This window comes from Platalea leucorodia, assembly GCF_965183815.1.
Source record: "Platalea leucorodia genome assembly, chromosome: 1".
In the NCBI taxonomy this organism is placed as follows: domain Eukaryota; kingdom Metazoa; phylum Chordata; class Aves; order Pelecaniformes; family Threskiornithidae; genus Platalea; species Platalea leucorodia.
The window spans coordinates 120,649,136-120,676,758 of NC_138823.1; the positions used below are offsets into that span (position 1 = coordinate 120,649,136).

At 38.1% G+C, this 27,623-nt stretch overlaps 1 protein-coding gene across 1 annotated transcript; it reads left to right on the plus strand.

The window, feature by feature from the left end:
- NPHP3 (nephrocystin 3) lies at window positions 1–27,623 on the plus strand. Its single transcript, XM_082321423.1, has 27 exons — window positions 1–463; window positions 853–978; window positions 2,226–2,376; window positions 3,907–4,059; window positions 5,412–5,545; window positions 5,797–5,957; window positions 7,864–8,011; window positions 8,582–8,656; window positions 9,257–9,436; window positions 10,834–10,937; window positions 11,630–11,744; window positions 12,616–12,759; window positions 13,308–13,405; window positions 13,889–13,991; window positions 14,603–14,685; window positions 15,750–15,888; window positions 16,704–16,868; window positions 17,380–17,477; window positions 18,349–18,471; window positions 18,820–19,009; window positions 19,152–19,393; window positions 19,810–19,885; window positions 21,048–21,175; window positions 23,399–23,639; window positions 25,576–25,701; window positions 26,598–26,713; window positions 26,917–27,623. The coding sequence occupies exons 1-27, from the start codon at window positions 110–112 to the stop codon at window positions 27,095–27,097; spliced, it is 3,954 nt and encodes a 1,317-aa protein (XP_082177549.1). The 5' UTR covers window positions 1–109; the 3' UTR covers window positions 27,098–27,623.

Sequence of the window (27,623 nt, forward strand, 5' to 3'; positions counted from 1 at the left end):
TCCGTCTCTGGGCATGTCCCCGCCGCCAGGGTCCGCCGGAGGCACCGGCTCCTCCCCTCGGTGTTAAAGCCTCCCCCGGCAGCGGGCGCGGCTGGGGCGTCCCCCGGCCATGGGGACGGCGTCGTCCCTGGTGAGCCCGGCGGGCGGGGTAGGGGAGGTGATCGAGGACACGTACGGCGGCGGCGGCGGCGAGGCCTGCGAGATCCCGGTGGAGGTGAAGCCCAAGGCCCGGCTGCTGCGCGGCTCCCTGCGGCGCGTCGGGGCCTCGCGGCCCGGCGGCCTCATCGGGGCCAGCTTCAAGTCGACGGCCTCGGTGCAGGAGCTGGAGTGCGTGGCCGAGTACGAGCGCCTGAAGAAGGAGTACGAGATCTTCCGCGTCAGCAAGAACAACGAGGTGGCCTCCATGGTGAAGAAGGAGGCCAAACTGGACAGGGAGAATAAGCGGCTGCGCGCCGAGCTGCAGGTAGCTCTCGCCGCCCTGTTGGACGAGGGGGCTGAGTGGGGAAGCGGGGCCCTCGCGCGTGAGGCTGCGAAGGACTCGTCCCGCTTCCCAGGAAAGCCGTGGCAGGGAGGTGATGGGTGCGATGAGTTTTCCTTCCCGAGGAAGGCAGGGTGCCGAGGAAATGGCGCGCGCCCCAGCGCCGTCCTGGCGAGCTGTCGGGATGCCGTCAAGGCGTGCCTCTGGGGATGGGGACCACACGTGTGTGGCTGGCATCCTTAGGGCAAGGAGAGAGATGTAGGGTGCTGGGATAACGTTGTATTCAGACCTGAATTGCACTAGCTGAAAAGTAATTTAAACCTTTTACCAGGGATTGCTTTCACTCAGAAAAATTGTATATTAAATGTTTTCAGGCACTTCAGAAAACTTACCAGAAAATACTTAGAGAGAAAGAAAGTGCGTTAGAAGCTAAATATCAAGCCATGGAGAGAGCTGCTACTTTTGAACATGATCGAGACAAGGTCAAAAGGCAATTCAAGGTATGGCTTGGCTTTTCTTTTCCTGGGCAAATGACCAAAAAAAGATAGATGTCACTTGGTCACATTCCCCCAATGAACTCTTCTCCAATAGCTTTCATGAGGACCTCTCTTTCTTAAGAAAAAAATTGCGGTATTGTAGCTGTAGCTGCTTATTTCCTTCAAGGTAATCCTGCCAAAACTTCTCTGTAAAACTAAGAGGAAAAAATAGAAAATAACTTCTTAAATAGTACAAGAAGAATATGCAGTGATGCATCTGAAGACAGAAGTATATTCATATTTGAGTGTGACGAAAACATGGGCTGCAAACTGACGCATGCTGAAGGAATGTATAAACACAGAGTTCCATTATTTCTGAATAAATTCTATATATAGCATTGTAATGTTTAACACTTCTAGCTTACATTAAAGAAAAGTGTGTATTGGTGCATCTCTTTTGGCTGCTAAAATACGATAGCCAGTTAAAGACAAAAGCCTTTGCACTTTCTGGAGGGATGACTTGAAAGGCCAAGCTGATGCTTCTGCTTTTTGCTTGCTGCAGATGATGATACTTCTACCACCCCAAACAGAGCAATAGGTCCTGGGTTTGCACTGTTTTCAAGATTCTTGGTATCTTTAATTGTAACAGGTGTTAATGTTTGGCAGATACAGAAAAAGAGGATTGGTTTTGACCTTATTTAAGAAAATGAGACTTGAAGATTTTCTCTCTTTGTATTTAAATCTAGGTTCATGTTTTCTTCCCCTTTTGATAGTAATATTTTACAAACAGGACAGCTGGAGATGCTTGATCACTTTCTGTCTTAGGTAATTTAAATTTCGGCAACAGTCAAAATTAAATACAAGATTATATGTAAATGTAAAAAAAATACATGGAAGAATAAAAAGGAACCTTTAAAAAAATTATTACATGTAGTGATTTTAGAAGACAATAAACTTTAAAAGGTGAAGAAAGTTACTTGCTATTTTTAATGAACTTGCCATACTAATGCAGACTTCTAACTTTCAGAACAGTACGATAACGTTTATAATGGTAAAATGTTAAAAATAGATCATTTTAAACTATGTTTCCCTCCTCGTTTACAGGTTCCTGATGGCTTCTTGTTCACATTTTCATGCCTTTGCCTGCTAAATGAATGCTAGAAACTTATTTTTCCAATTGAAAGCGGATAACATGAATTCAGGAACTGATATTGATTTTCAAAAGATTTATGGTTTGTATTTCTTGGGTTTTTTTCCTTTTCTGCTCATAGATTTTTAGAGAAACTAAAGAAAATGAGATTCAGGACTTACTGAGGGCCAAACGAGAGCTAGAAGCAAAACTTCAGAGACTCCAGGCCCAAGGAATCCAAGTGTTTGATCCCGAAGAGTCTGATTCTGATGACAATTGTACAGATGTTACAGGTGAGAATTTCATCCCCAGCGTTTTGGGTTGGAATGTGACTGAAGTCTCTAAATAGTAAAGCACAAGACAAATGTTTATGTTCTTTTTAAAAAAAACTTTTATTAATCCAGGTTGAAAAGCAGCATAAAACAGTTTAAAGGGTAAAAGCAGCTGATGTTACAAACTTGGTTTAGATTGTGGGAACCCCACGTTTCTGGTCTTATGAACAAATAGATGAAGAAAATAGAGCACTGTCTAGACATAGTGACTTGGAACTTTTTTTTAAATTGTTCCATGAACAACTCTGAGTTTTCTAGTCTTTTCTGAGTTTTCTGATTCTATAATGAGAGATCATGTTCCATAAGATCCAAAAAGCACACCTGAAACTAGAGGGCATCTTAGATAGACTTACTGTCTGTGGATGGTGAAGTATGTCAGTCTCAGCTGCTGTACTTTTCAGAATAGCAGAGTTAGATATTTAACAAACATGAACTGACCAAGAGAGTAATTTTCTTGAAGACTTCTTTTGAAAGAGAAGCCCTAGCAATCTTAATGACATAAAAGGCAAAACCTTATATATGCTGTAAGAGGTATTTGGTAACACAGGAGGATTCAGATAGGTACGTGATCAGTCCTCTGACTTTGTTTCAAAATAGAGCAATAATTGTAGCAGACAGTTAGCACCTTAACACTGTTAAGGATGGCCGCTGTTACTTCTTGCACCATGAAGGGTTACTGAGGAAAAACTGCATGCAAGTGGTGTTGCTTAACCTTTGTTTGGCTTATTGAGATATATCAGCTGTCACATCTTGGCAGGAGTAGAAATATGCAACCTTTAAAAGAAATATTTCAAAATGCAGTGACTGGCTTTTTGCATAGTAATTATGCATTTGATGAACTTTAGTGGTACAGATAGTCTTGTTTTCTTTTATGTATTTTTTTTCTGTCTTCTTTTGTGTTCAATTAATTTTTGAATTCATTCTTCCCTTCTTACCTTTTCCTAAGTCTTTTTCAATTTCCTGATTTTCTCCGTGGAAGATTTATTTAGTGTCTTGAAAGTTGTGTATTGATTGGCGGAAGTGTAATCCAAGCATATTACGAAGAGATACTGTGAAAGCTCTTTCACACAGCACAGAGAATATTTTTCAGTCCTGACCTGCAGCCCCTTTATGCTTTTTCGGTGCTGGAACATTCCTGAACAAAAGTTGTTAATTTTGTGATGCGCACAAATGACTGCAGCAATACTGTGAACTGTTTTTCTGATTTGTAATGCAAGTCAGCTTTGGAACCCAACAGATGTGAGCAATCCATATAATAACAAATATTAGCAAATAACCTTATCCCATTAGCAGCATGGCTTCTCATTAACTTTGGACAAGTGCCCGTTCAGAACTACAGCACACAAAGGTGTGAGCAACTCTGCTAAAGGAGAAAAAATTATGATCAGTGGCATGTGGCAGTAGGTTTCAGCTGGAGTATTTAAGACTGATAATTTACCTTGTTTAGTGACAACAAAGAGGTTTTGTTTTGTTTTGTTTTCCAATTCTTAGCTACTGGGGCACAATCTGAATACTGGAATGGAGGAGCTTTGGGAAGTGAGCCATCCATGGGTAGTATGATGCAACTTCAGCAGTCTTTCAGAGGGCCTGAATTTGCTCATAGCTCTATAGACGTTGAGGGACCATTTGCAAATATAAACAGAGGTAAGTAATGGCAGTTTGTTTTGCTGGGATTATATGTGTCTATGTCATTTTTCCATCCATTCTTAAATAATTGTCTTCTTTCTTAGCTCCTTTTCTGTCCATTCTTGCGTAATTTGACTAACGGGTTATTTGGAATTCTTTGTAAAAATAAAAGGAATCTGTAGCTGTACATTCCAAGCTGTGTTTAATATATTTGGTCACTATGGTATGTGCAGCAGTGATTTTAGCAGACAGCAGTGAATAGTGCTTCAATGTAAGTAAACCAAATACCCTTTTGTTGTTTTATGTTGACTAAGGAAGATAGCGATCTCTCTTTCAATATCTGCTGGCATTCTTTGTCCATTTTTATTCAAATTCTCTACTTCTTGAGTATGAATATTACGTTCATATTAGAATAAGTATATCCCCGCTTTTTTCATTGGATTTGCATGGGGTTTGACTCTGCTTAGGGGCCCATTCATGGAAACCTGATTGCAAGACCAGGATGTATGCAATGTTATGTGAATCAGTGTTAGATATTTTGTTATCAGTAATGGTTACTTTTGAACTTTGTTTCCCAGATGGCCTCTCGTAAATTGTCTACCCGTGCTCTGGTTTCCCTCACTGTTGTCCTGGCCCTGGAACCCCTCCTGCATGTAGTTGACTTTGCTGGCAGTTTCTCCCTTTTTTTCTTCAGTCCTTCAGGCTCTGATTCAGAAGTCTGTGCCTGCAAAGTGGGAGGGGAAGGTCTGCTCTGTGATGGCTCCAGCTTCACATGCTAAGCCTTTCATCGTGCCATGTGGTACTGAAAGGGGAACCTATTCCTAGCTTGAAAGAATGACGAGCCACAAAATCAAGGACCTAAGAAACTTTTAAAATTCATTGCTTCTATAGGGAATTGACGTACAGTACAACAGAAAGCAATAGACTTCATGTCAAGAAGAGGAAGTTCCCATAATGTTTTGCTATCATTTATTTGCATGGTCTAATTGAAATACATGTAGATCTGGAGGAAAAAAAATGATGTTCAGTTATGAGTGATTTTATTATTCCTGCATGTTTTTACTTATTTTACAACTATCATCTTGATTTTTTGGATACATTTAATCAATCCTTTTTAAAGGAAATACCATTGTAATGATATTATGAATATATTTAACACTGTTGTTTTGCCACATTATCAAATTATATGACATTATCAGACGATATGGGTTCTCTAAATTCAAATTTTAAAAATTAAAATAGTCACTGCTATTTTAAATAAAATGTAGTATTCATAATGTTAAGAGTGTTGACTTATCTGTTATGCAGTGTAATCAGATGTGAAGATCTCTAGACTTTGTTTTGTTTTTGTTTTTTTTTTTCATTGGCAGATGATTGGGATGCTGCTGTTGCCAGTTTATTACAGGTTACTCCTCTGTTTTCCCACTCTCTGTGGAGTAACACAGTAAGATGTTTTATTATTAGTACTGATGAGACTCGACCAGAAGTGGACATCTTCATTAGAGTGAGTACCTCGCAGACTTACGCTAACTTATACGCTGTTTTGTTTCCACTGTGATACTTATTCAGAAATTTGTCTAATATCACTTGAAAGCTCTAGTGGATGTAGCCTGATTTCAGTGAAGTCAGTGAAAGTATTGTCAAGGACTTCAGGGGAAGAAACTGCATAGAGAAAAGAAACTGAGATGTATCTAGTAGCTTCTTAGTGCTATGCAGATTTAGTAATAAAGCACGGTTATTCAAATTTGCTTTCAGAACTACTCACCAAAACTTCAAAGAATCTGTGAAACAATGGGGTACTTCTTTCAAGTTGTTCATTTTCCAGCAGAAAATGAAAGGCCTCTTAAGGATGTAAGAAACTGGGAAATTGAAAAAAGTTCGTTAGTCATTTTGCTCCTGCATTTAACTTTGCCAAGGTAAGTATTTTCCAGACTGGTAAAGCAAATGGAAACTGGTAATTTATGCAGAGTGCATAGCTTATTAGAATGTATGGGATGCTTTGCTCAGTACATTTCCTAAGCTAGTATCTTCTAAGCGATACTCCTTCAAACTTTGGGTTTGCTAGTGCAGACAGTTAAAAGAATGTATCAGCTTTGTATCATTTCCTTTTTCTTGTAGCTACGGATTCTCTTAAAATACAGCATGAAAGATGTCTTCATCATGCAGAAATGTTTTGCTTTCCAAGAGCAGCTCTCTGTTATGTGTATTGCTGGAGTCTTAGGAGTTCAAGATGGCTGGTGTGAACATCCTCAGTGTTTTTCATTTGCTTATCTAGCCTTATACCTGTCTGTAGTATTTTGATTTTATTCTGTCACATTATTTTCTATCTTTGGCTATTTTTCAAACTGATTTCATGGCTCTCCTGTGTGGTACCTCATGCTACCTTTCTACAGCTTAATTTGCTGAAGTCATGATGTTTTATGACAAATGGTGATAAAATGTGTTCTGTTTGTTCAGTGAGTAATTTCCTGACCTTCTAGAAGAAGGAACATGACTTACTAAATGGAAAACACTGAACTAGGGATGCTTTTAGAATTGTGTTAGGACTGTTTCTGTTATGCATTAGGGAATTTTGGGCAGGGTTTGGTTTTGATGTTTGGGGGAGGGAGGGATGTCCTTCTGCTGAAGAAGAGAGAAGAAGGAATTAGAACACATAATATTAAGGATCACAGAGTGGTCATTCCAAAACATCTGTATGAATGCAAAAATCTGAAAATACTATTATGCATTAAGTTTCATATTAAGGGTAGATTCGGAACTCTAGGGATTTCAAATACTGTTGTATTATTAGAGCTCTTCTATTAACTAGACCTCCTGTTTCTGTAAATAAAACATCTGTCTGCAGAGAATTAAAGGCTGGTTTAAGACACTGGTAGCTAAGATTTACAACAGTGGAGTGCTTCAGGGAATAGCCAGGTACCACAGATGATGTTGATTTGTTTTCTTAGAGGAATCAGACTAGAGCTGCCATGCTTTTATGCTCTTAGAAAGATAATGTCAGCTACTGAGGGTATATTGACACTCCAAGGGGATACTGTTGCCAAACAACCTAGTTATATGTATGTGGGTCACATGTGTTAAAGAATGAAATACACAAGAAGAAAACCCACAAAGCAGTATTCCTGCCAACAGTATTCACTTAGAGAGTTTCTCTTAGAAAAACTGTGATGAAAATTGTAGTGCTCATATAAAGAACATAATATTTGAGAGATCCTGTCTGCTATTACCAGCATCCCCAAGTTGTATAGTTCCTTCTGTGGAACAGCAATAGGTTGCTGGGAATGATATCTCTGGATATCATTCACTTATATAAATAAAGTGCTTTTGAGTTTAGAGGGGTGTAATTCTTCTTTTCAACTACTATAAATTAAAAGACTATCCTACATCTGACAAATACTGAAGGACTTTTCCGAAAAAGGTCAAGGAGTAGAACAGACCCTTCAAATAAGTGATGGCAGAGCATGTATATGATGCTTGTTAATCATGTGTGAATCTATGTTCTTTCCATGCAAGGCAATTACCTTTCACTCTGTATATTGGTATGACAGGAAGATCAACCTTTAATTTACAAAGCAATAATTGTAAAAATTAATAAATGGTTTTAATGTTTTTGGTACAAGTAGCATAAGTTTCTCTCTTAGCTGTTCCTTGCCTCAGAGCTTATCTTAAATTCTCTGCTGAAATATTTGCTTTCCCTTTGTTGTAAATAGATATGACTTTTGAATTAGATTTTGCAGTGAAACCCATCTTCGGAGCTTGTGCTGATTGAACTGTTTGCTACAGCAGTGTAATATAGCACAAGAATGCTGATTTCCAATCTAGTTGTTTGTTGGAGGACTGTGAAGAAGCCTTCTTGAGAAATCCAGAAGAAAAACCCCGGCTAATTTACCACAGAAAGGAAGATGGCAAAGTCAGTTCAGTCTCAGTGCAACAGTTAATTGAGCAAATTTCTTACGTGAACAAAGCAAAGGTATGGCCTTTTAAAGACTGTTGAATTTTAAAAGGCTTACTTCCCTGCTATAAACAGCATCGAGTGCTAGTAGTCCCAGATTTTAGGAGTAACTGCATTACACTCATTGCTCTGGATGCTCATTATATGAGCAGATTGATGAAGCTGAAATTTATGAATGTTATGAAATATTCATTAGCAGGGGAGGAAAAAAAGCCACTGCATTTTCACTGAAAAAAATTCTCTGTGCTATAGGGATAGAATTTCTCACCTGTGTTTAGCCATTTAAATGACATAGTTATTTATCTAAGGTCCCTCTGTAGCCACTGAAGAGAAAGAAGTGTACCACCAAAGAGATTCCTCCCATCTGAAAACAGATCAGTTGCCATTTATTTCCCTCTAGAGAGAGAACTGTTGAGAACAGCTGAAACGAGATGCCTGACTTTTAAAAGCTTAGACAAAGTGAATCCTACCTAAGGAAGGCAACAGAATGGAATTTAAATGTGTTCCAAAATGGTTTTGTTGGAAGTCCTAAATACAGTTCCCAGTTGGATTCAGAGTTGCGTCATGCTTTGCCATTTACTTTTTCAGATGATTGACCATATTGGAGGTGTGGAGGAAGGAGCATATGAAATCTATAATTGTGTGGAAAAGATAATTAAACAGGTAGAGTACATGATGCATTTCAGCTTTTTCTGTTCCTACTCTGATTTATGATCTTAAATGATGTCAGTGTGATTACTGTATGCTACTTAGATGTAATTCAGAGGATCTTTCTGTTTTTTATTGTTAATATCTGGCAAGCAAAGAAATCTGCAGGTGGAAAATAAATCCCCAAACTGAGCAGTGCTTTTATGGACAGAAGCAAAAATAACAGGGGAGAGGGATCTATTCGTGGCCTGAATTATGTTTTAATTTCTCTTTATCCATATCATAGGATTAAATTCTCTTTTAGTTTCTCTTTATCCATATCATAGGATAAGGAAAGATTGCATAGTCCATTCTGTCCTTATCCGTCCTTGTGGTGGGTTGCTTCCACTATGAGAAGACTAAAACCAATGTCTTGAAACCTGTGCATTTGGAGTTAACTTGGTTTCATCTGATTGTTCATTTATTTATGTTCTCTGCTAGCCTAAAAGGAAATGAGCATATTGAAGTTAGGAGAGCTGCACTTGTATACAGTGGAATTGAGAATAACACCAAATGTGTCTGCACTGTTAAGAATTATAGTTGCAGTTTTCTCCATGTAATTTTCTTTTTACTTAGGATATATTGGGGTGTGAAATGACAGAACTAGAAGGCAAGGATTTGGGTAATAAAGAAGAGTCCGCTGTTCCTGAAGAAGAAGTTTTTGGTGATGTATTGTGGGATGCGCATGATGAACAAGAACAGATGGAAGCTTTTCAGCAGGCCTCTAATTCAACATGTGAGCTGGGATTTGAGAAAGTAAGTACAGTGGAAATGTATGTGGATGAAGAGGAAGTCATTGCTCCTTCCCATCTCTTGTTAGGCAAGATGTACTTCTACAGAAGAAGCTGTGTCTGAGAGCATTCTTGAGGCTGTTACTCTTAGGCTAGAAGAAGCCATATGTCTTATATAGATGGCATATTTATTTTCTGGGAGAAATGCCAGTTTGTGTGTTTTTGAATGGCATTGATGAAGAAGCGGTTGTTGTTCCTGCACTGGGAGAAAAGCACTGTAACGGTGTGCCAGAATTAGGGTATCCTCCTAGACTTTGCTTCTCAACAGAAAAGGCTCTGAATGTCTTTTTTATTTGAGGAAATCCGAGCTCTATCTTGACACCTGGAGTTAGGTCTTGTGGAGATGACTAATGAAAAGATTTCATCTCATCATGCAGCCATACAAACGTGACAAGAACATAGGAAAGTTAAAAGTAGAGAGCTGCTGAATAGCTCAGTACTAACTCATTACTTGAAATAAAATTTTTAAAACATTTCGAATAGGGGGTATCAGGAACAGTTATATGTAGGGAAGGTGCATTGAATGTAGAAAGAAAAAATATTAAAGTGGTCATGGAAAGTGATGCAACAGCTTATTTGGGCAACATTCCTTGATGTTATAATGTACCATAAGCATGCAGTTTCTGTGCTATTGTATTTAAATTGTTAGTAACCTTATTTTACTGGCACAATTTATCGGTTTACTTCACTACTCATATATTGGCAATGGGTTGGAGGATTGTGCCATCTTTACTACGTTCTAGAACAGTAAAGTAATAGAACATTAATAGAAAAAATGCCTATGTGTATCTTAATGCGCCTCCACTTCTTTTTTGCAGACAAAATATTTCTCCCAAGTGGATGAAGGGTGGTTTTTGGTTTTGTTTTTGTCATCCTGAACTCTACTACAACGTTCTTGGGCATTCATGTCGTGAAAGAAAGCCTTTCTTTTGCATCCTTAGTGCCTCAAAATATCATTCATGGCAGATGCCAACTTTGAAGGCTTTGTCCTGGCAACCATATCCAATGCAGTGGAGTAGTTGGGGAAAATGGGGGGCAGGGAAGCCTGAACAAACATAGTACCCAATTGCTTTACTGTAGTAACACTAATTCAGTTTATTAGCACTGAAAGTTCCATTTTAAATAGTTTTCAAAAACATGGGTATTTATTTCACACTTTCTTTAAAAGACATAATAAATTCTGTGGTTTAAGTGTTTCATTACAAAGCTTATTTCCATTTGTATTATATTGCATTTCAGTAGTTATTCCCTTGCCTTAATAAATGTGTAATTGCATTTTGTATCTAGGTGACTTACAATACAAAGCACTATATTTCTCCCCTACCCAGTGGAATATTTGTAATGATTGTTTCTTTTTTATAGTATTTTGAACGTCTAAATGACCTGGTAGCAGCACCAGCACCAATTCCACCTCTGCTTGTATCAGGAGGACCAGGCTCTGGGAAATCTCTCCTTCTGTCGAAATGGTAGTTTAAACTAATTTTTTTTGTATAAATGAAATTTAAGAAAAAAGTTTCCATTACATTTCAAACATTGTTATCAGTTTAATTAGTGGTAAAATGGGAGCATTTACAAAGCACTGAAGTTATTAAAGCATCCTGGAAAGATTTGTAGTAATTGAGTAGCTAATTCCATCTGGACTGCCTTTAACATCTCCCTGACTCCAGTTGCAACACCCTACAGATCTGTCTTTACACAGCATTAATAAGTGGTTTCAGTAGCTCAATAGTGTTGCCCTTCTCTGATATACCAGAGGGGTCCTTAGGAGTCTTTTTAACTGAAATATAGGAAAGATCAGACCTAATAATTTGTCATAGAAATGCATTGTAGGCTATGACAAAATTTGCTGACATGAAAATAAATTGGTAGTGTCATTACTTCTTAAAAGGTTAGTGACATGTGACTATCCAGTGCCAGGAAGGGCACTTGTTAATGGCTATCAGTACTGGGGAGAGCAAAAATGGAATCTGACATAAAAAGTTCAGTTATAGCTCAGGAAATGTCTTTCCCATTTTGTAAGATAAACATGGAACACCTCTAGCTCAGACACTCTTACCTCCTTTGGCAAAACTGATAGCTTTTATTTGAGATATATTTGCAAAATTATAGTCTGTTAAGTGCCTTTTTTTTTTTTTTTCTTTCCCTCTTCTCTCATTAGGATTCAATTGCAACAGAAGCATTCACCAAACACTCTAATTCTTTATCACTTTGTTGGGAGGCCCATGTCTACTAGTTCAGAATCTGCATTGATAATTAAACGCCTTACTTTAAAGGTATGCTGTATTATTACATACACTGCATTGCATGATTCTTTGGAAAGTGCCAGTGTGTGTATGTCAGAAGATAAAATTTTCTACAGGTTATTCTACATCAGTTAAGAGTAATAGAAATGTGAGGCATTATAGAATGGGGGGAATCTGATCCTATACATTGAATGCAGATCAATTAAATAGCATCTCTGGGATATTCATATTAGATTGGCATTAGCAATGATGCTTCCAGTGACCTATATTGATGGCTTATAAAACCGTATAAGCTTCTTCCAAAATTTCCTGCCATCTGGCCAATGAGGGAGGCAGGTGGTACCTCTTCTGTCTATGTGTTTAGAAATCTGAGGCTGTAGTCACCAGTTGGCACCATATCGTTCCTAGACTAGCCTCTCTCCTATGTTAATTTATTTTTTAATTGTGTGTTAGATATGTGGGGAATAAGTGAGGAGTATTTTTGTGCCAGGGTCTGAGCTTTCTTTTTCCTTCACAGGGTGGCACTAAGGATCTCACAGGACTAAAACCTTTAGAAAAATGAAATCAGTTGTGCTCTCGTTGCAGTTTTCTCGTGTAGTTTAGAAGTCTGCCTATTTAACCTGTGCAACTTTTAAGCCCCTTTAAGTATCCAAATTCCTTGTCTGTTGTGTAAACTCAGGTGATCTCTCTAGAACTTTTACAATGAGTTCAATAAATGCCAGCTTTCCGCATATGCTAGAAGGAAAGAATTCTGTGTGAACTTGACTAGAAAATTTGCCCCAAAATTGTATGTTCGTGTTTTGGGTTTTTTTTTCCCTCTTGTGTCTATAGGACCTCTTTCAACTATCCAAGTTGATTTTTTTTAAGGTAGAATTTGTTATATATGTTTTTAATTCTGCAGCTTATGCAACATTCTTGGTTAGTGTCACCTCTGACTTTGGATCCAGCTAAACTTCTGGAAGAGTTTCCCCGCTGGCTGGAAAAACTTTCTGCACGTCATCAAGGCAGCATTATTATAATTATTGATTCTATTGACCAAATACAGGTATGTTTTCAAAATACTTGCCATTTGTCAGTCTAAAAGAAACTTTGACCATTGTAATAGGTTCAGCTGTATCTATGTAACAGAAATATTAATGTTTGCTTTGCTCTAAAGAGTACATATAGAAAATAGTTTTGCAAGAAGTGCAGATGAGGTAAAATAATCTTTCATTTCTTAGATAAAATGAGTGTTGGGTTGGTTTTTTTCCTTCTAAATTTATCTTAACACCTTAATTTTTGAGCAGTCTAGTTATGTTATTTATCCAAAGATTCAAGGCTGTGAGCTGATTTATTGGGCGTGTAAATAGCTTAGTCTTTATGAGGTGAACATTTGAACAATAGTATTCTATTTGCTTTATTTAATGTACAGTCATGCTGATACATATCAGTGGATCATTTAGTACTGTTTCAAGAACCAGATCATGAACAATTTTTAAAGACACTGGAGAATTTAAGACTCGTTTCACTGAGCTGTGCAGTTAATGAAATGTATCAACTTCTGGCATTGTTTTGAACAACCTTTGTATTAAGTAACCAAAATTTGTTTTTAAGCAAGCTGAGAAGCATATGAAGTGGCTGATAGATCCACTGCCGGTGAATGTGAGAGTGATTGTATCAGTGAATGTAGAAACATGTCCACAGGCTTGGAGGTATGTTATATTTCTGAGATGTTTCAAAGTAGCCTGGGTTAGAATTATTGTTTTAAATTCCAGTTATTCGTTGAAGAGCAAGCAGCCAGATTTGTCAAGACCTGGAGATTTAATAGGATAAGGTTTTGCAACCATTGAAGACAATGAAAGCTTCTGTATTGTAACTGCAATGGGGAGAGGTTTTAGCTGTTGGGAAACCAGATTTTTGTTTTACTGTGATGGATCTATCCACATGGCTATATGACAGAGGATACTAAATGCAGTCAGATGCACATCAAGAACTGCAATACCATGATGTAGATCCAGGGTAAGGCTAAAAGTGGAAATTTGACTTGTGATGACTAGAATTTCTTAGTAGCAGGGAATAGCTTCAATTACTGCTTTGATATCAATCTTTAAATGCTCTGGAACTTTGAAGTCTTTTTCTCCTTTTGTGTGCTATTTAATAAGGTCTGAATATGACTTTGTTCTCTCTTACCAAAGGTTGTGGCCCACTCTTCATCTTGATCCACTGAATTCCAAAGATGTTAAATCTCTCATTAGTGCAGAATGTAACTCTGCAAATGTTAAATTGACTAAAGAGCAGGTATGCCCGTTGCAGTTCTTCTAAAGTACCTTACTCTAGTATAAGTTTTAATGAAAACATGGAAAGATGAAATAAGCCCAGCTGCCAAAAGAAAGTATTATACTTAGCTAACTAAATACTGCTGCTCAAGATAGTGGGCGGTTTGGGTGTTTTTACCCCATGGCTCATAACACGGAAACACAGATGGAACAGCATAAATTATTAACACAAAAACAGTGCAGTTGTGCATTTTGCTGTAAACATGTTCCTTTATTTTAGAATAATAGAAGGTTTAGTATCGCATAATACTGTAACAATGATTGGCAGAGTGGGGAAAACAGTATTTTACCTCTTTGCCTTGGAGACCTATTCTGTAAGGTAATCCTCACCTTGAGAGATGTAATGGTTAGATCCTAACTCTTTTCATCTTAAATTCAAAAGGAAACTTTCACTTGTATGCTTCTATAGCTAGAAAAACATGCAGTATTTTGTGCACTAGTTATCATGTCATAGTCTTCAGATGTTACAGATGGAAGCATATCTAGAACTTTTGTTTTCTTCTTAAACAGTGAGCATTTTATTGGTATGGTTAATTTCATCTTGGCTCACAGATTTTGTTTAAAATGTTGTAGGAGAAGAAGCTTGAGAGACATTGTCGTTCTGCCACAACTTGCAATGCTTTGTATGTCACTCTCTTGGGAAAAACCATTGCTCGGTAAGTTGAGATGATCTTGAAATCACTATGCTCATCACTAGATTAGAAGACTTCAAGTAGGTTTGCTAGCATTTTGAAATACATTCATTTAACATAGAATGAATCTTGTTAAGAAAATACAGTGGAGCAGTATACAAAGTTTTCCCCCTTCACTGACTGTGAATGCAATGGGAAGAAAAATCGGAGAGTATACAATCACCATTTTGAGACTAAGTGAATCCAAATAGCTGTATCTGTCTGTTTTCAGCTTTTCTGTTTTTATTTTATTTTTCTGTTGTTCTGCTTTCTGGGTATGTCAGTTGCTTCAATACTTTTTAAAGGTATTTGGAGAATGTTGGTATTGTTTTGTTAAACAGTTTAAGTCAGGTCTGTTGTATTTACTGATGTACCAGATAGTTTGCCTCTTAGATTTTTAAGGCTAAAAGGAAGTTCAACAACTGTTTGGTTTAACATCCTGCATATGGTACTTTGCCCTATGATTCCTGCTGTGGAGAAAATTAATCTTCCCTCTTGTGCAAGAGAATACTTAATAAGTGCATTGGCTTATTATTAACCTAGACTTCATCTTGTTGAGAAAGACACATTTTTAGCTTAGAGACTCCCAGAAGATGATACACTGATTGATAATTTACTCTGGGTGACTGATTTTCATTACTTTTTGGTTCTGTTTTATGTCCTACAATGCTTAATTGCTCCTGAAAGCATGCTTTGTAAATGCATTAAATGAAACAGCAGCATGTGGTTTTATCTTTATCCAACCTGATGTTCTTATTTTGTACTCCTGCTGGAGGAAAGAACACTGCAATGTAGTTGGTTTTTGGTTTTGTTTTTTTGTTTTTTTTTGTTTTTTTTTTTTTTAATAAAAATGTTGCAGTTATTTAGAAAAATCAGACAATATGACAGAAGGTGGCTTCAGGAATTCACCTCTTCTGTGTTTAATCTCACCTTCTAAACCCAGTAGGAATTCAGAGGACTTTTGAGATAGAGCTCTTCAGTAGTTTCAATTCATCTTACTTGGCCAAATTTAATATGTTAAATCATGCCCTTTTTGTCCTTCTGCTCAGTGTTGGAAATACAGGAAATATTGACGAAACCCTTCAACAGTGTTTCCAATGTCAAGACACAGTGTCACTGTACAGGCTTGTTCTGAGATCAATTCAAGAATCATTGCAGAGTGATGAAGAGAAAGGTCTCTTGAGAGAGGTAAGCAGAGAATGTGTCACTATGATGCCTACAGGTAATGCATATTCTTTCCTGAAAAGAGTTTCTGTTAAGTTAAAAGTAAATACAAATTTACGTTTGTTCATATCTATGATTCGAAGATTACTGTATTATTAGTATAGAAGGGACAATTTTATTAATGTATCTATTGCATAACTGTAGAACACGTGACTGCTTTGTGTTAAATTTCAACTAAAAGTCATTATCTCACAAAACAAACTAGAACTTTTCCACTATGATGTGATGTAGAATCAGCACTCCTTTGGTACCCTGATCCAATGATTAACTACGTTGAGCATAGTAAATGTAATCAAAATATGGTATCTAATGAATACAGGGCACCGCTTATTCGATTTCTTCTCTTCCTACCTTTGCAGAATTTCCCTGTTGTGTGGAACTATTTTTTGAGTAGGACATGATACCCGATAATTGCTAGAAGTTCTTTAGTGCTGGCAGCATAAGACCGTCAGCATGTTTTACTTAGATGGAAGTTCCTTATGATAATGGAGTTATTTTCTCCCAGTGTTTTAGAGGAAAGTCTAAGGAGCCATTTGTTTGTCCCAGAGTGTCCCATTTGGTGCTTTATCTATTAGAATATTAATCCATTAGCCCTGAGGATTTTTTTTTTGAGGATGGAAGAAGAAAAGGGCTTGTGTAGGCAGGTTGTTTGTGTTTTTTTTTTTCCCTTGATGTATAAAGTTATACACAGTGATACACAGTATTTTTCTTGGAATTTCAGTGTCACAGCTCTGCAGCAAATACTGCTAACTGTAAAATAATCTTTCTGCTTAATGTAGATACTGTGTGTCATCGGTGTTAGCCACAATGGTGTGAGTGAGTCAGAGCTGATGGAACTTTATCCTGAACTGTCTTCTGCAGTGTTAGCCTCGCTCGTTCACAGCCTGCACAAAATGTGTTTGCTGACATATGGCTGTGGTTTGCTAAAGTTCCAGCACCTCCAGGTAAATTTTGTAATTCTAAACATGTGCAAGTGAAACTCCACCCACTAAGCCCCTGCTGCTTTTTACATAAGTTCTGTTGTTAACTAGGTAGCTCGTGATATGTTTGTGTTTGCTCACCCATTTTCCTTAACGTCTAGTTTGATATTAGAATCACCTTGAAAACTACTAGAGCTATGATACCAGTATTGGTCGGTATTGTTCAGCAGTTGAAAACCTGGTATTTCAAACCATCAGAAATTTCTGACTGATTAGTTATTAACTCCATGTGTCCTAGAAAACACTGGTTCCACAAAAACCAAGCAGAATTGAAGGAGAAGGGAATATTATCTGAACAACCAGAGCTGTGGTCTGATATAAGACAATCTGTTTGTAGTGCTTTTGTCATTGAAAGATTTTCAGTTCTACAACACAAGATGTGTTTCATAAAGAAATCTTGCATAGCGCCCTGTGTATCAGCACTTAATAAACAAAATAAATGCACTCTCTTTTTCTCAATTATACTCTCTTTCAGGCTTGGGAGATGGCAAGATTAGAGTATATGGAAGAAGGTGAAAATGTTATTTCTGCCTATAGACAAAAACTAGTGGAGTATTTCACCATGCAGCTGAGGTAGGTCAGAATTCCACAAGACGTGCTTGCTAAATTACAGGCTTTATGCCTGATGGATATTTTTGTTTTCTTCGTATAGCTTCTCTGACTCTGCCATAATAATTTACTAAACTAAGTAACTCTGCAAAACCCTAGTTGCCAGTTTAGCAGTTTATTATTGATATGTTGCTTTTTAATCTCAGAAAAGATTGAGGACTATGGAGGGGAATGGGCATATAATAAAGCTATCATATGAAAAGGTAGGGCACAAATTTATACAGTATCAGTTATTTTGTGGTAACTGACCCCATATGGATTTTTAGCTCCCAGTAAATGCTAAGTAATTTAAGGTTGCTTGGAACTTGAAGAAGAAACAGAAGACCGCTTGCGTCCAGCAAGCAATTAGCACATACACAAGAGGAGGTCCAGTAGACCAGCTGAACAGCTACAAGTTCATATCCAGCTTGAAAACTGATTAGCATTTACAGTCCTGAGTTAGTGTGTCCCAGCTGTGGGCTGGTGCTTTCTGCTTCTCAGAGCATGCACTGTTGGGTAGCAGAAAGCCAAGAGGGCCACAGTGTGCCAGGGGAAGGAGGCAGGCACAAAGGGACAGAGGGCTGCTGCTGGGCTGCAGTTCTGCTGGCAGGCACAGATTAGCCCGTATAGAGGGAGGAACAGCTTCCTCAGGGGGTACCTGGGGGTTCCAGCACCTTCTGAGGTGAAATTAAAATGAAGATGTGAGAAAATGGAGTACGTAGGTCTTATAGTAGTCTGTCTGCTTGTTCAGACAATCAGGTATGGCAGTTGTATGCTTTCCTAGTTTTCACATCAAATTGACAAGTTCTGTTAGGCCTCTCAAAGTTTTAATTTTGATTTGCTTTTCTTTCAATAGTCGAGACCGAGTGACTTGGAGAAGTGCAGACGAACTTCCCTGGCTCTTCCAACAGCAGGGTGATAAGCAAAAGCTACACAAGTGTCTTTTGAATCTCTTTGTATCCCAGAACCTTTACAAAAGGTACAAAGGTAGCCACTGCTTTGGTGGTTATGAAGATTTCAAAGTAATTTTTTTGTCAATATAAATGAGAAAAATACAGATATAGATTAAAGGAACTTAAATAGTAGAGGCTGAAATGCTAAATGCTGTTGTCATAAATATTTTTTTTCTATTCTATTATACCTTGGGGGTTGGTAAAAGGATAAACACTGCTATTGAACAGCATTAGTCTCCATGGATTGTCTCTGTAGATGCTCTGTAGCATAAAGACAAAATTCATGCATATGGCCCTTTTCTTCTAAGCTAGCATCAGTCTGAATAGAGAGGTGTCAGAGATAAGATGAGCTTCTTGTTTCCTTGTTAAAACAGGGGACATTTTGCAGAATTGCTGAGTTACTGGCAGCTGGTTGGGAAAGATAAGAGCTCTATGGCAGCTGAGTATTTTGACTCTCTGAAAGAATACGAAAAAAGCTGTGAGGGAGAGGAAAGTATGATCTGCCTGGCTGATCTTTATGAGACCCTGGGACGGTTTCTTAAGGACCTAGGTCTTCTCAGTCAGGTGAGTACATTTAGAGATTGTTGTAACAGCAAGGAGGCAAATTAAGCAGAGCTCAGTGTGTGCTTTCTGTTGCAGTTGTTAAATTATTGTAGCATACAGGATGCTGCCTGCTGCCATCATATTCTGAGCTTCGTTGTTACAGGCTGTAGCTCCTCTGCAGCGGTCTCTGGAGATTCGAGAGACTGCGCTGGATCCAGACCACCCAAGGGTGGCGCAATCACTCCACCAGCTAGCAGGAGTTTATGTTCAGTGGAAGAAGTTTGGAAATGCTGAACAGCTGTATAAACAGGCACTGGAAATCTCTGAAAATGCTTATGGAGCTGAACATCCTCGGGTAGCCCGTGAACTTGATGCACTTGCGACCTTATACCAAAAGCAGAACAAGTAAGATTAACTACACTGATGTTTTCCTTCATGTGGAGGTGGTACAAAAAGTAACAGCAGAGATTTTCTTCCTGAAGCTGGAATGTTTCTTTGGTTCTTTTTTGGAGTTTCATAACTTCCAATGCAACCATGAGCACCCGTTCTCTCTTCTTGTTGCAGGCCACCTGGTAGGGGACAACTTTAGTGCTTAGTTTAACAACAAACTTCTAACAAGTTAGAGATAAAGGAGGAGCATTGTCTGGGCCTAAGGTTTTTGAATATTTTTCTTTGACAAAAAGTGTGAATTTTTTTTTTTTTTTTCCCAAGATTCTTAAATTCTCCTCAAATTTGTACACTCAAGTAACTTAGAAGCTTTCCAGAATACTCAGTGATGTTACATTTGGCATTCTTCTAACACTGTAAATAACTGTTTTCAGATATGAACAAGCTGAGCAACTGAGGAAAAAGTCCTTCAAAATACGCCAAAAAGCAGCAAGGCGGAAAGGCAGTCTGGTAAGGAAATGTTTGATATTTAATAAAAGTGCAGGGTATGTTGTGGCTCTGATAAATAGATGAAAAAGTGTGTCCGCAGAGCTGACAAAGCTCCAATGCTTTTGAGAATTGAAGGCATAAGTAGTGAAGCTGCTTAGCAGCAGCTTTGGTAACTGCCCTTTCACCTCTGCTGGAAGTGGAGATGCATCAGTACAACTGGTATGGAGTTGAGAGAGGTGGAAAAGAAATAAGTGAATATATACGTTTCAGGGGTGCAGAATTACCGCTGATACAATTGGCTGTCAAAGTGGCAATGGAAAAAAGTGTTCTCCAGAATAACGGAGGCATTTATCTTACAAATACTAGTGAACATAGTGCTTACTGCAGTGGATAGTCCCAGTAATATTAGGTGCCATACTGAGTTATTCCTTTTTTTTTCTTCTGTGTTTTTTAGCTACAAAGTTCCTCTTGTCATTCTTGAGCTAAGGGTTGGTTTGTCATGCGGTGCCTGTACTATAAGAGTTCAGCTAGTAACTCCAGAGCTCTACTTGTAGCTCTAATGAAAGTAGTGAAAAGCCATAAAATGTTGCGATTTCCACAGTGCTTAAATACAAATTAATTTGGATCGTGAAGATTTTGTCCATGTTTGTAATGAGTTCTGCTGCACAAATCTCTTTTTATGAAGACTGCAAACATCAAGAATAGGTGGAGTGTGTAACAATGACTGCACTTTTTTCTTGTAATTCACTTTGCATGTAGGCATTAGCTTGGCAGCCCATTTTGCAAAGATCTGCGTAAAGCCTTGAGTAATTATGTGTATTTGTATATGGCATTTAGGTTAGAAGATTAACTTAATTTTAAGTTTTGAGCTTATAAACCTAAGAATTTGATGTGAATTGGTTATTTGAACTGTGGAGTTTAAGCAAATTAGCATGTATGATACAGGGAAAACAGAGCTGTGCAACAGCACAGTAACTTAAATTTCCTGGAAGCATGTTTGGTAAAATTCACTGTTACATTGTAAATAAGCAGAATGCCTATGTGCCATTGAGCTTGAAAACAGAACCTAGGTAGGATTATTGTGCTCCTTTGGCACGAAACCAAGTCTTTTGATTTTCTGTCTTCAGTTGTACATTTTAAATGTAATGGTGATTGGCTTACATTACCTTGTGCTTTGCTGTAGTGTGGCTTTGCTCTCCTGCGTCAAAGGGCCCTGCAACTGGAAGAGCTCACATTAGGCAAGGATACACCAGATAATGCTCGAACCCTCAATGAGCTTGGAGTCCTCTATTACCTGCAGAATAATCTTGAGTAAGTTGTATTAATTGTGACACATCCACTGAGTGTTCTCATAGATCTAAATGGAAGCAAAGCGTTCAGGACTAGCATTAAATGTAGACACATGATCAAATACTCATTATGGTGCCATCCCTGATTCATTCTGCTGGTTTTTGTTTACTGTGAAATTCACTCATATTTTCTAGAGTTGATGCTGTGAGCTTGTGAGTATTTACCAAGTCAATGCATTTCCTGCACTCAGAATTGATGTTCCACCGTTAAATTTAACTAGCTTTCGTTGCAAATACAAGTTTTCTCTCAAAATTTATGCCCTCTCTACTCAGCTTCACTATTTTCTCACCCCCCTTTGCAGTGTTTATCCTTGAACAGCAGGATTGTTGTTTTTCTATGAAAAACACTCAAAATGCCAGTATTACAAGAAATCATGAGTTAAATATTCACTGTGCCCTGTAATCCTCAGACTGTTATCCTGCTGGCCTTTTTAAGAGCAAAAGAGGACAGAGCACAACAAAGGTGTTCTGAAAGCAGACAGTGATAAGCAGGGGTGTTGAAGAAGGGCAGAGGAGTGCTGATTGCATGGTTAGCCACTCCTCACATCAACTTCTTCAGTCCACGGAGTAGTCTAAAACTGTGTGTTGTGAGGGAATTGTAAAGTCACCTTAAATCCCACTGTACTCTACTGAATCTTTTCAGAGAAGAAAGAAAGTGCACAGCAAAAAAGCACAGAGTCAATTCTGGATGTATTTTTTTGTTCTTCCTATATCTGATGTTTATGTCACCCGTAGTTGTTGGATAACTACAGGATATCGTAATTTAAGATCTGCACACAGAATGTCTGTTAAATGCAGGACCTTTACAATGAAGGAATTGTTTTTTAACAGTTGTTGGAAATGTGGGGGTTTTCGTCAGTTTACCCTCATGAAGTCACGCCGAAGTGACTGATTATAGAGGAGAGATATTTATGTAATCTCATACAAGATCATTTTATATTCCACATTATCCATATGTAGTTCCTGTTTAACACAACCTACTTCTAGAGTAACCATATCTCCACTATTTCATAGCTGACCAAAGTATAAACTTTGTTCTGGTGAAGGTTTAAGTAATTTTTTTAATAGATATTGTGTCTCTGAATCAGCAAGTCCAAGATTGAATTTTTTGATCATTTGATGCGGTTAGAATGAAATCAAGGGCAGAAGGGTATGTCACTTTATTAGTTTTTATATGTTATATCACACATCATCCTCTAGCCCTTACATAGAGTGAACACCTTTTGACACTTGTCTAAGAGCTCCAGAATTAAACCTACAGTTCTGTGTATAAATGGTCTTTTTTTTTCTCTAATGCAAAATGGATTTTTCCAGTTTACTCAGCTGACCTCTTGGGAATAGTGCCACACAGAATTTGTGTGTATATGTCAGGATGACAAACTGCCTGGTTATAATGGGTGCTGCCAGTATTAGGTGGGGATCACCCATTGTTTGTGATAGAGGAGCTGCTGTAAATCTGTAATGGAACAGTAGTACGCTACTCTAGTGAGACAGAATATGCCCTTTTGATAGGGAAACGCTTGAATGGTGGCATTACACAGAGTCTTTTCTACTTTGTCAATTCTGGACAGATTCTACTAAGACAATATCTAGCTCATGACATATATAAAACCCGTTCCAGTCTCTCCCCCTTTGGTATGAAAGCTGTCTGCTGAACCCTGTAATATGTTCTATATTTTTGAAAGTTACTTGAAAAATGTGTGGTGTGTTCTGAACCTTTACCTCGCATTCCACTCCTGCTTTATCCGTGGGAGTACATGGCTGCTATGAGGAGTTGCCCAGAAGCCAGCAGAATGCTTGGAATAAGGAAGGATTACTTGCATAACTGAAGATGTAGGTTAAATTAAAGAAATGAGCAGCTGCTGGGGTAGTGTAATGTTTGCGGAAATCTGCTAGACTGGCATTTCAGTCCTTTACAGGGGGACTCCAAGTTTGCACAGGAATATATTAACTAGCTCTGTATCTACATTCTTATGGTCAGCTTGCACGGCAGGACCATGTCTGGGATGTACAATTCCTCACTGCATAAATGAACTGCTGATCCTGGTATTTGCTTATTCCAGGGAAAGTCCATTACCAGATGTCAGTATCTGTGCAGTTTCCAAGGCTGAGTTTGTTCTGTTTCAAACAGCCACTTCAGCCTGTTACCAGCTTTAAAATATTGCTGAACGAATGTGTTCTGTAGGACAGCAGAGCTTTTCCTGAAGCGCTCCTTGGAAATGAGAGAGAGAGTCCTGGGACCCGACCACCCAGACTGCGCGCAGTCTTTGAACAATCTGGCGGCCTTGTACAATGAGAAGAAGCACTATGACAAGGCGGAGGAACTCTATGAAAAAGCTTTAGACATCAGGAGGAGAGCACTGGCTCCAGATCATCCCTCCTTGGCTTATACTGTGAAACACCTGGCAGTGCTGTACAAAAAGATGGTAAGCACAAGCCTGTTACCTTCTCTCATCACCTAAATTAACTGTAATGCCTTGCATTGTTACAGTCTTCAATCCAAAAGGAGTGGGGCACGGGCGTTTTGTCAGCTATTGGTGTTCTACACACATGCGTAAAAGGTGTAGTCAAGCAGCCTCAGTCTGTTTCCAAAAAGCCCAGCAGCTTTTTCAAAACACACTTTGCTTAAAGCTATTTATGAAAAATGTCTTCAGTGTCCTGCATGCTCAGTATTCCCCATGAAGAATTTCTGATATGGTTAAAAGCTATTGTTTTAGCTGCAGAGAGGGAAGCCCTTCCCTGCTGTATTTGAGTTCTCCACTGTCTGCGATGTGACATCCACATACAAGAGTTCGGTCAGATGTGTCTTAATGGAAAAATCATGTTTTAGGGTGTAGGAGTAGTTCTTTTTACACAATGACCTTGAACGTTACAGTCAAATCGAGAGTAACTTGAATGCTCAGGCAGGATATAGTACTTTACAAATAAAGTGTCTGGCTGAGCCGTCTCCAGCGTATGTTGATTCAGTGAAAGATGAGAGTTGCTCCCCTGCGAAATGCACTACAAGGAATAACATTAACAGTAGTATAAACTTATGCGTTTCATCATTTCAAAATGTTTCATGAACATTTGTGTTTGCAGATGGTTGTTCTAACCATTCGATATCATCAGTGTAAGAGTGATGTAAGGTTTCCAGCTGTTGAACCAAGATCAAATTCAGAGGATGACAATTTTTTTTCTTTTATATTTTCACATTTTACTATTCTTCGAAGAGGAAAGAGTCCTTGAAGATAATCCCTTGGATCAAATGCTCCTCTGTTTTTGCTCAATAATTGTTACCTGCTATGATGTGCATGAAATTGTTTTGGGTCACACATTCTCTGCTCACTTCAACTTCTAATTTTCATGCTGCTAGAAACTGAAAACCACTCGATATTTGCATCAAAAAGCTCTTTGCTAGTTTGAAGGAGCACAAATTAAAATTCATGGTGACCTAGTGACGCAGGGAAGACTGGAGGAAGAGAAGGGACAGGAATCAGGTGTAGAAAATGACAATTATTTATAAGTAAGTATTTATTCCAGATGAATTACTGATCATCTTCAAACTGTGGCATGGAGATGCTTTGAAAAAATGAGAAAATTTAATTTGAATTTTGCAATTACAGTGAACCATTATACAATGGACGTTTGCAGGATTTAATTTCTAATTGCTATTAAATGTACATTCTAATAGTAGAAGCCTAAGCATACTTCTGAAGTATATCCAGTTAATGTGTGTGCAGATTCAAATTTGGAGGAAAACAGATTTGCTGGAAAAATGATCTACGGTAAATCTAGTTGGAGTATGAGAGGGGCATTTTAGAGAAACCAGTCAAGAAGCCAAAGCCTCAGTATGGTAAATGGGAAGCAACAAGTACTTGAAATGCCATTGGACGCTCTGGCTGTTCCAAAGAAGATGGTGCAAACACCGCTTCAGTAAGCAGAAAATGGCTCAAAAGTTAAGGCAGCTACATTCCTATTCCTGTATCACCAGTAAAATTTAGGCCCTTTAGGGCAAAAAATAAACTCTGTTGTCATGTATAGCAGGATGAGGAAATAAAAATGGAAAAAATTTTTTGGATAAAAGTACAACTGAAGAGTCTTTTTAACAGCCTTCTCAATGAGACACTTGGGGAAAAAAATAAATTAAAAAAGAAAGAATTAGACATAGCTGAGTTGAATATGCTCAGTATTTCAGAAAATTAGGTCCTAATAAATATTCATGATAAACCATCTGTGCAGAATATAACTATGAATTAACTAAAGTTAAGCCCTTATTCTGGAAACAGTTACATCTTCTCCAAGGCTTTTTGTTTAAAATAGATTTTACTGTTACCATTTTGACACAAGACAACTGAATCTTTTTTTCCCCATTATTTCTAGGGAAAACTTGACAAGGCTGTTCCTCTGTATGAACTAGCGGTTGAAATTCGACAGAAGTCATTTGGCCCAAAACACCCTAGTGTAGCAACTGCTTTGGTAAATCTGGCTGTCCTTTATTGTCAGATGGTAAGTTTTTCATGTCTTACATGTTTATTATTCCTGTCTTAGTTTTTTTTTTTTTTATGATTTGTACCTACATGATACCAAAGAAACTTGATCACATTTAAAAGGGAAATTCCTTATAAGACTTGCAGATTCTTAGGTTCCATTTTAAAAATTGAAAGGATATTTGGCAAGGAAGTTGCGTGCAGGGAACAGATAATTGCTGTGACCTGATATTTCATAAGGACACTTGGGCTAATGCTCTTTAGATTAATCAAAATGCCCACATGCTTTATAAGACTAGAGCTGGAGTACAGCCTTTTCAGCAATATGGCGGTTATCACAGTATGATGGAACACAGCCCCACCACTGACTTGGCGGGAAACATAATCCTTTGAAATTTATGAAGGGTGCCCCCCTTGATGAACTGCAACTCTGTATAAGTAAAAATCTGAGAAGGCTGTAGACTTTCTAGTCTACAACTAATATGAGATTCAAAGGAGATGCAATCAACTTACCGAATTCCTTACTTAGCATCAATAGGAGTGAGCTGTAGATTGTTTTCTTGTTTTCTGTATTTCTGCAATCTGCATATCTGATTTTAAATGGGGATTAAAGCTGCCCCAGGTAAAATCAAAGCACATTTGGTAACTCAAAACTTTTAGGACTGAGATTTTCAAAACTGCCTAGGAAGTCCAGACCCTAATTATTATATTAGTGGGAATTGCATTTGTAAGTGCAAGCCAATTGCTTTGACAATCTGAATGATCATCCTCATCTGTCAATGGTATCGAGACCTCAAAAGATCTTTTTGGTTAAATATGCATGACTTGGCATCTAGGATGTGTTGATACTGTCTTGGAAAAAGGAATAGCAAATGTAATATACGTCTGTAACAAACACCTTTCTACTACCCAAAGAAAAAGCAGATTGAAGCTTTACCTCTTTATGAACGTGCATTAAAGATTTATGAAGACAGCTTTGGTCACATGCATCCGCGTGTGGGAGAAACTCTGAAAAACTTGGCTGTGCTAAGGTAAGATTATATGCTTTAGCTCTATAAAAGCAAATTACTATAAAAATTACTGGATGAAACAAAACATCCTGGACTTTTGTACTTATTAGGAAAGCAGAGAGCCTTAAGTACACTTTGATAGCATGGTGTGCATTCCAATTTAAATGAATTGAGAGACTTGCTTTATTTGCTTGTTTCAACTTTGTTTTTACTCTTCTTCAAAGCTATGAAGGGGGAGACTTTGAGAAGGCAGCTGAACTTTATAAGAGAGCTATGGAAATAAAAGAAGCAGAGACTTTGTTGATCGGTGGAAAAGCAACTTCTCGACACTCACTGAGCGGAGATACATTCAGCTTAAAAAGTGCATTATCACCAAATATTTTCCTGGAACATGGACAAAGGTGATATAAACCTGCTCAAAGAAAGGGCAGTCTCTGTTGCTGTTTTAAAGCAGACATAAAATTATTAAGACAAATCTATTTTTCCTAGGATAACGTACAATTTTGGGACTGACACCTGTCTTCATGAATGACAGGGAGACAAATGTTTAAGCTTGAAATCCTTACATGTTAACTTTGCACACTGCATGGTACGAAGTGAGCTTCTTTCATTGTATAGAGATATGCCTGTTAGTTACTAGCTCAAGTTATAGCTAATACCAAAAACGTGGATTTGAGACCTCTTAGCCTAAGTGCCAGGATTATAACAAGTTAAGCTGAACCAATTGTATATACTCTATGGGGTAGTTCTTTTTTTTATGTTGTGAGAGCCTGGCTTAGAGGATTTGTGTATTTTTGTTTCATCAACCCTTTCTGCCTTTTCAGAAGCTTTTAAAGTTGTTTCTAAAGAGGGAGTAATTTTGAAAAAGTCAAAATACTGTCCCACCCAAAGTTTTACTTGCAGGGTGATTTCAGCTTTAAGCAAACTTACA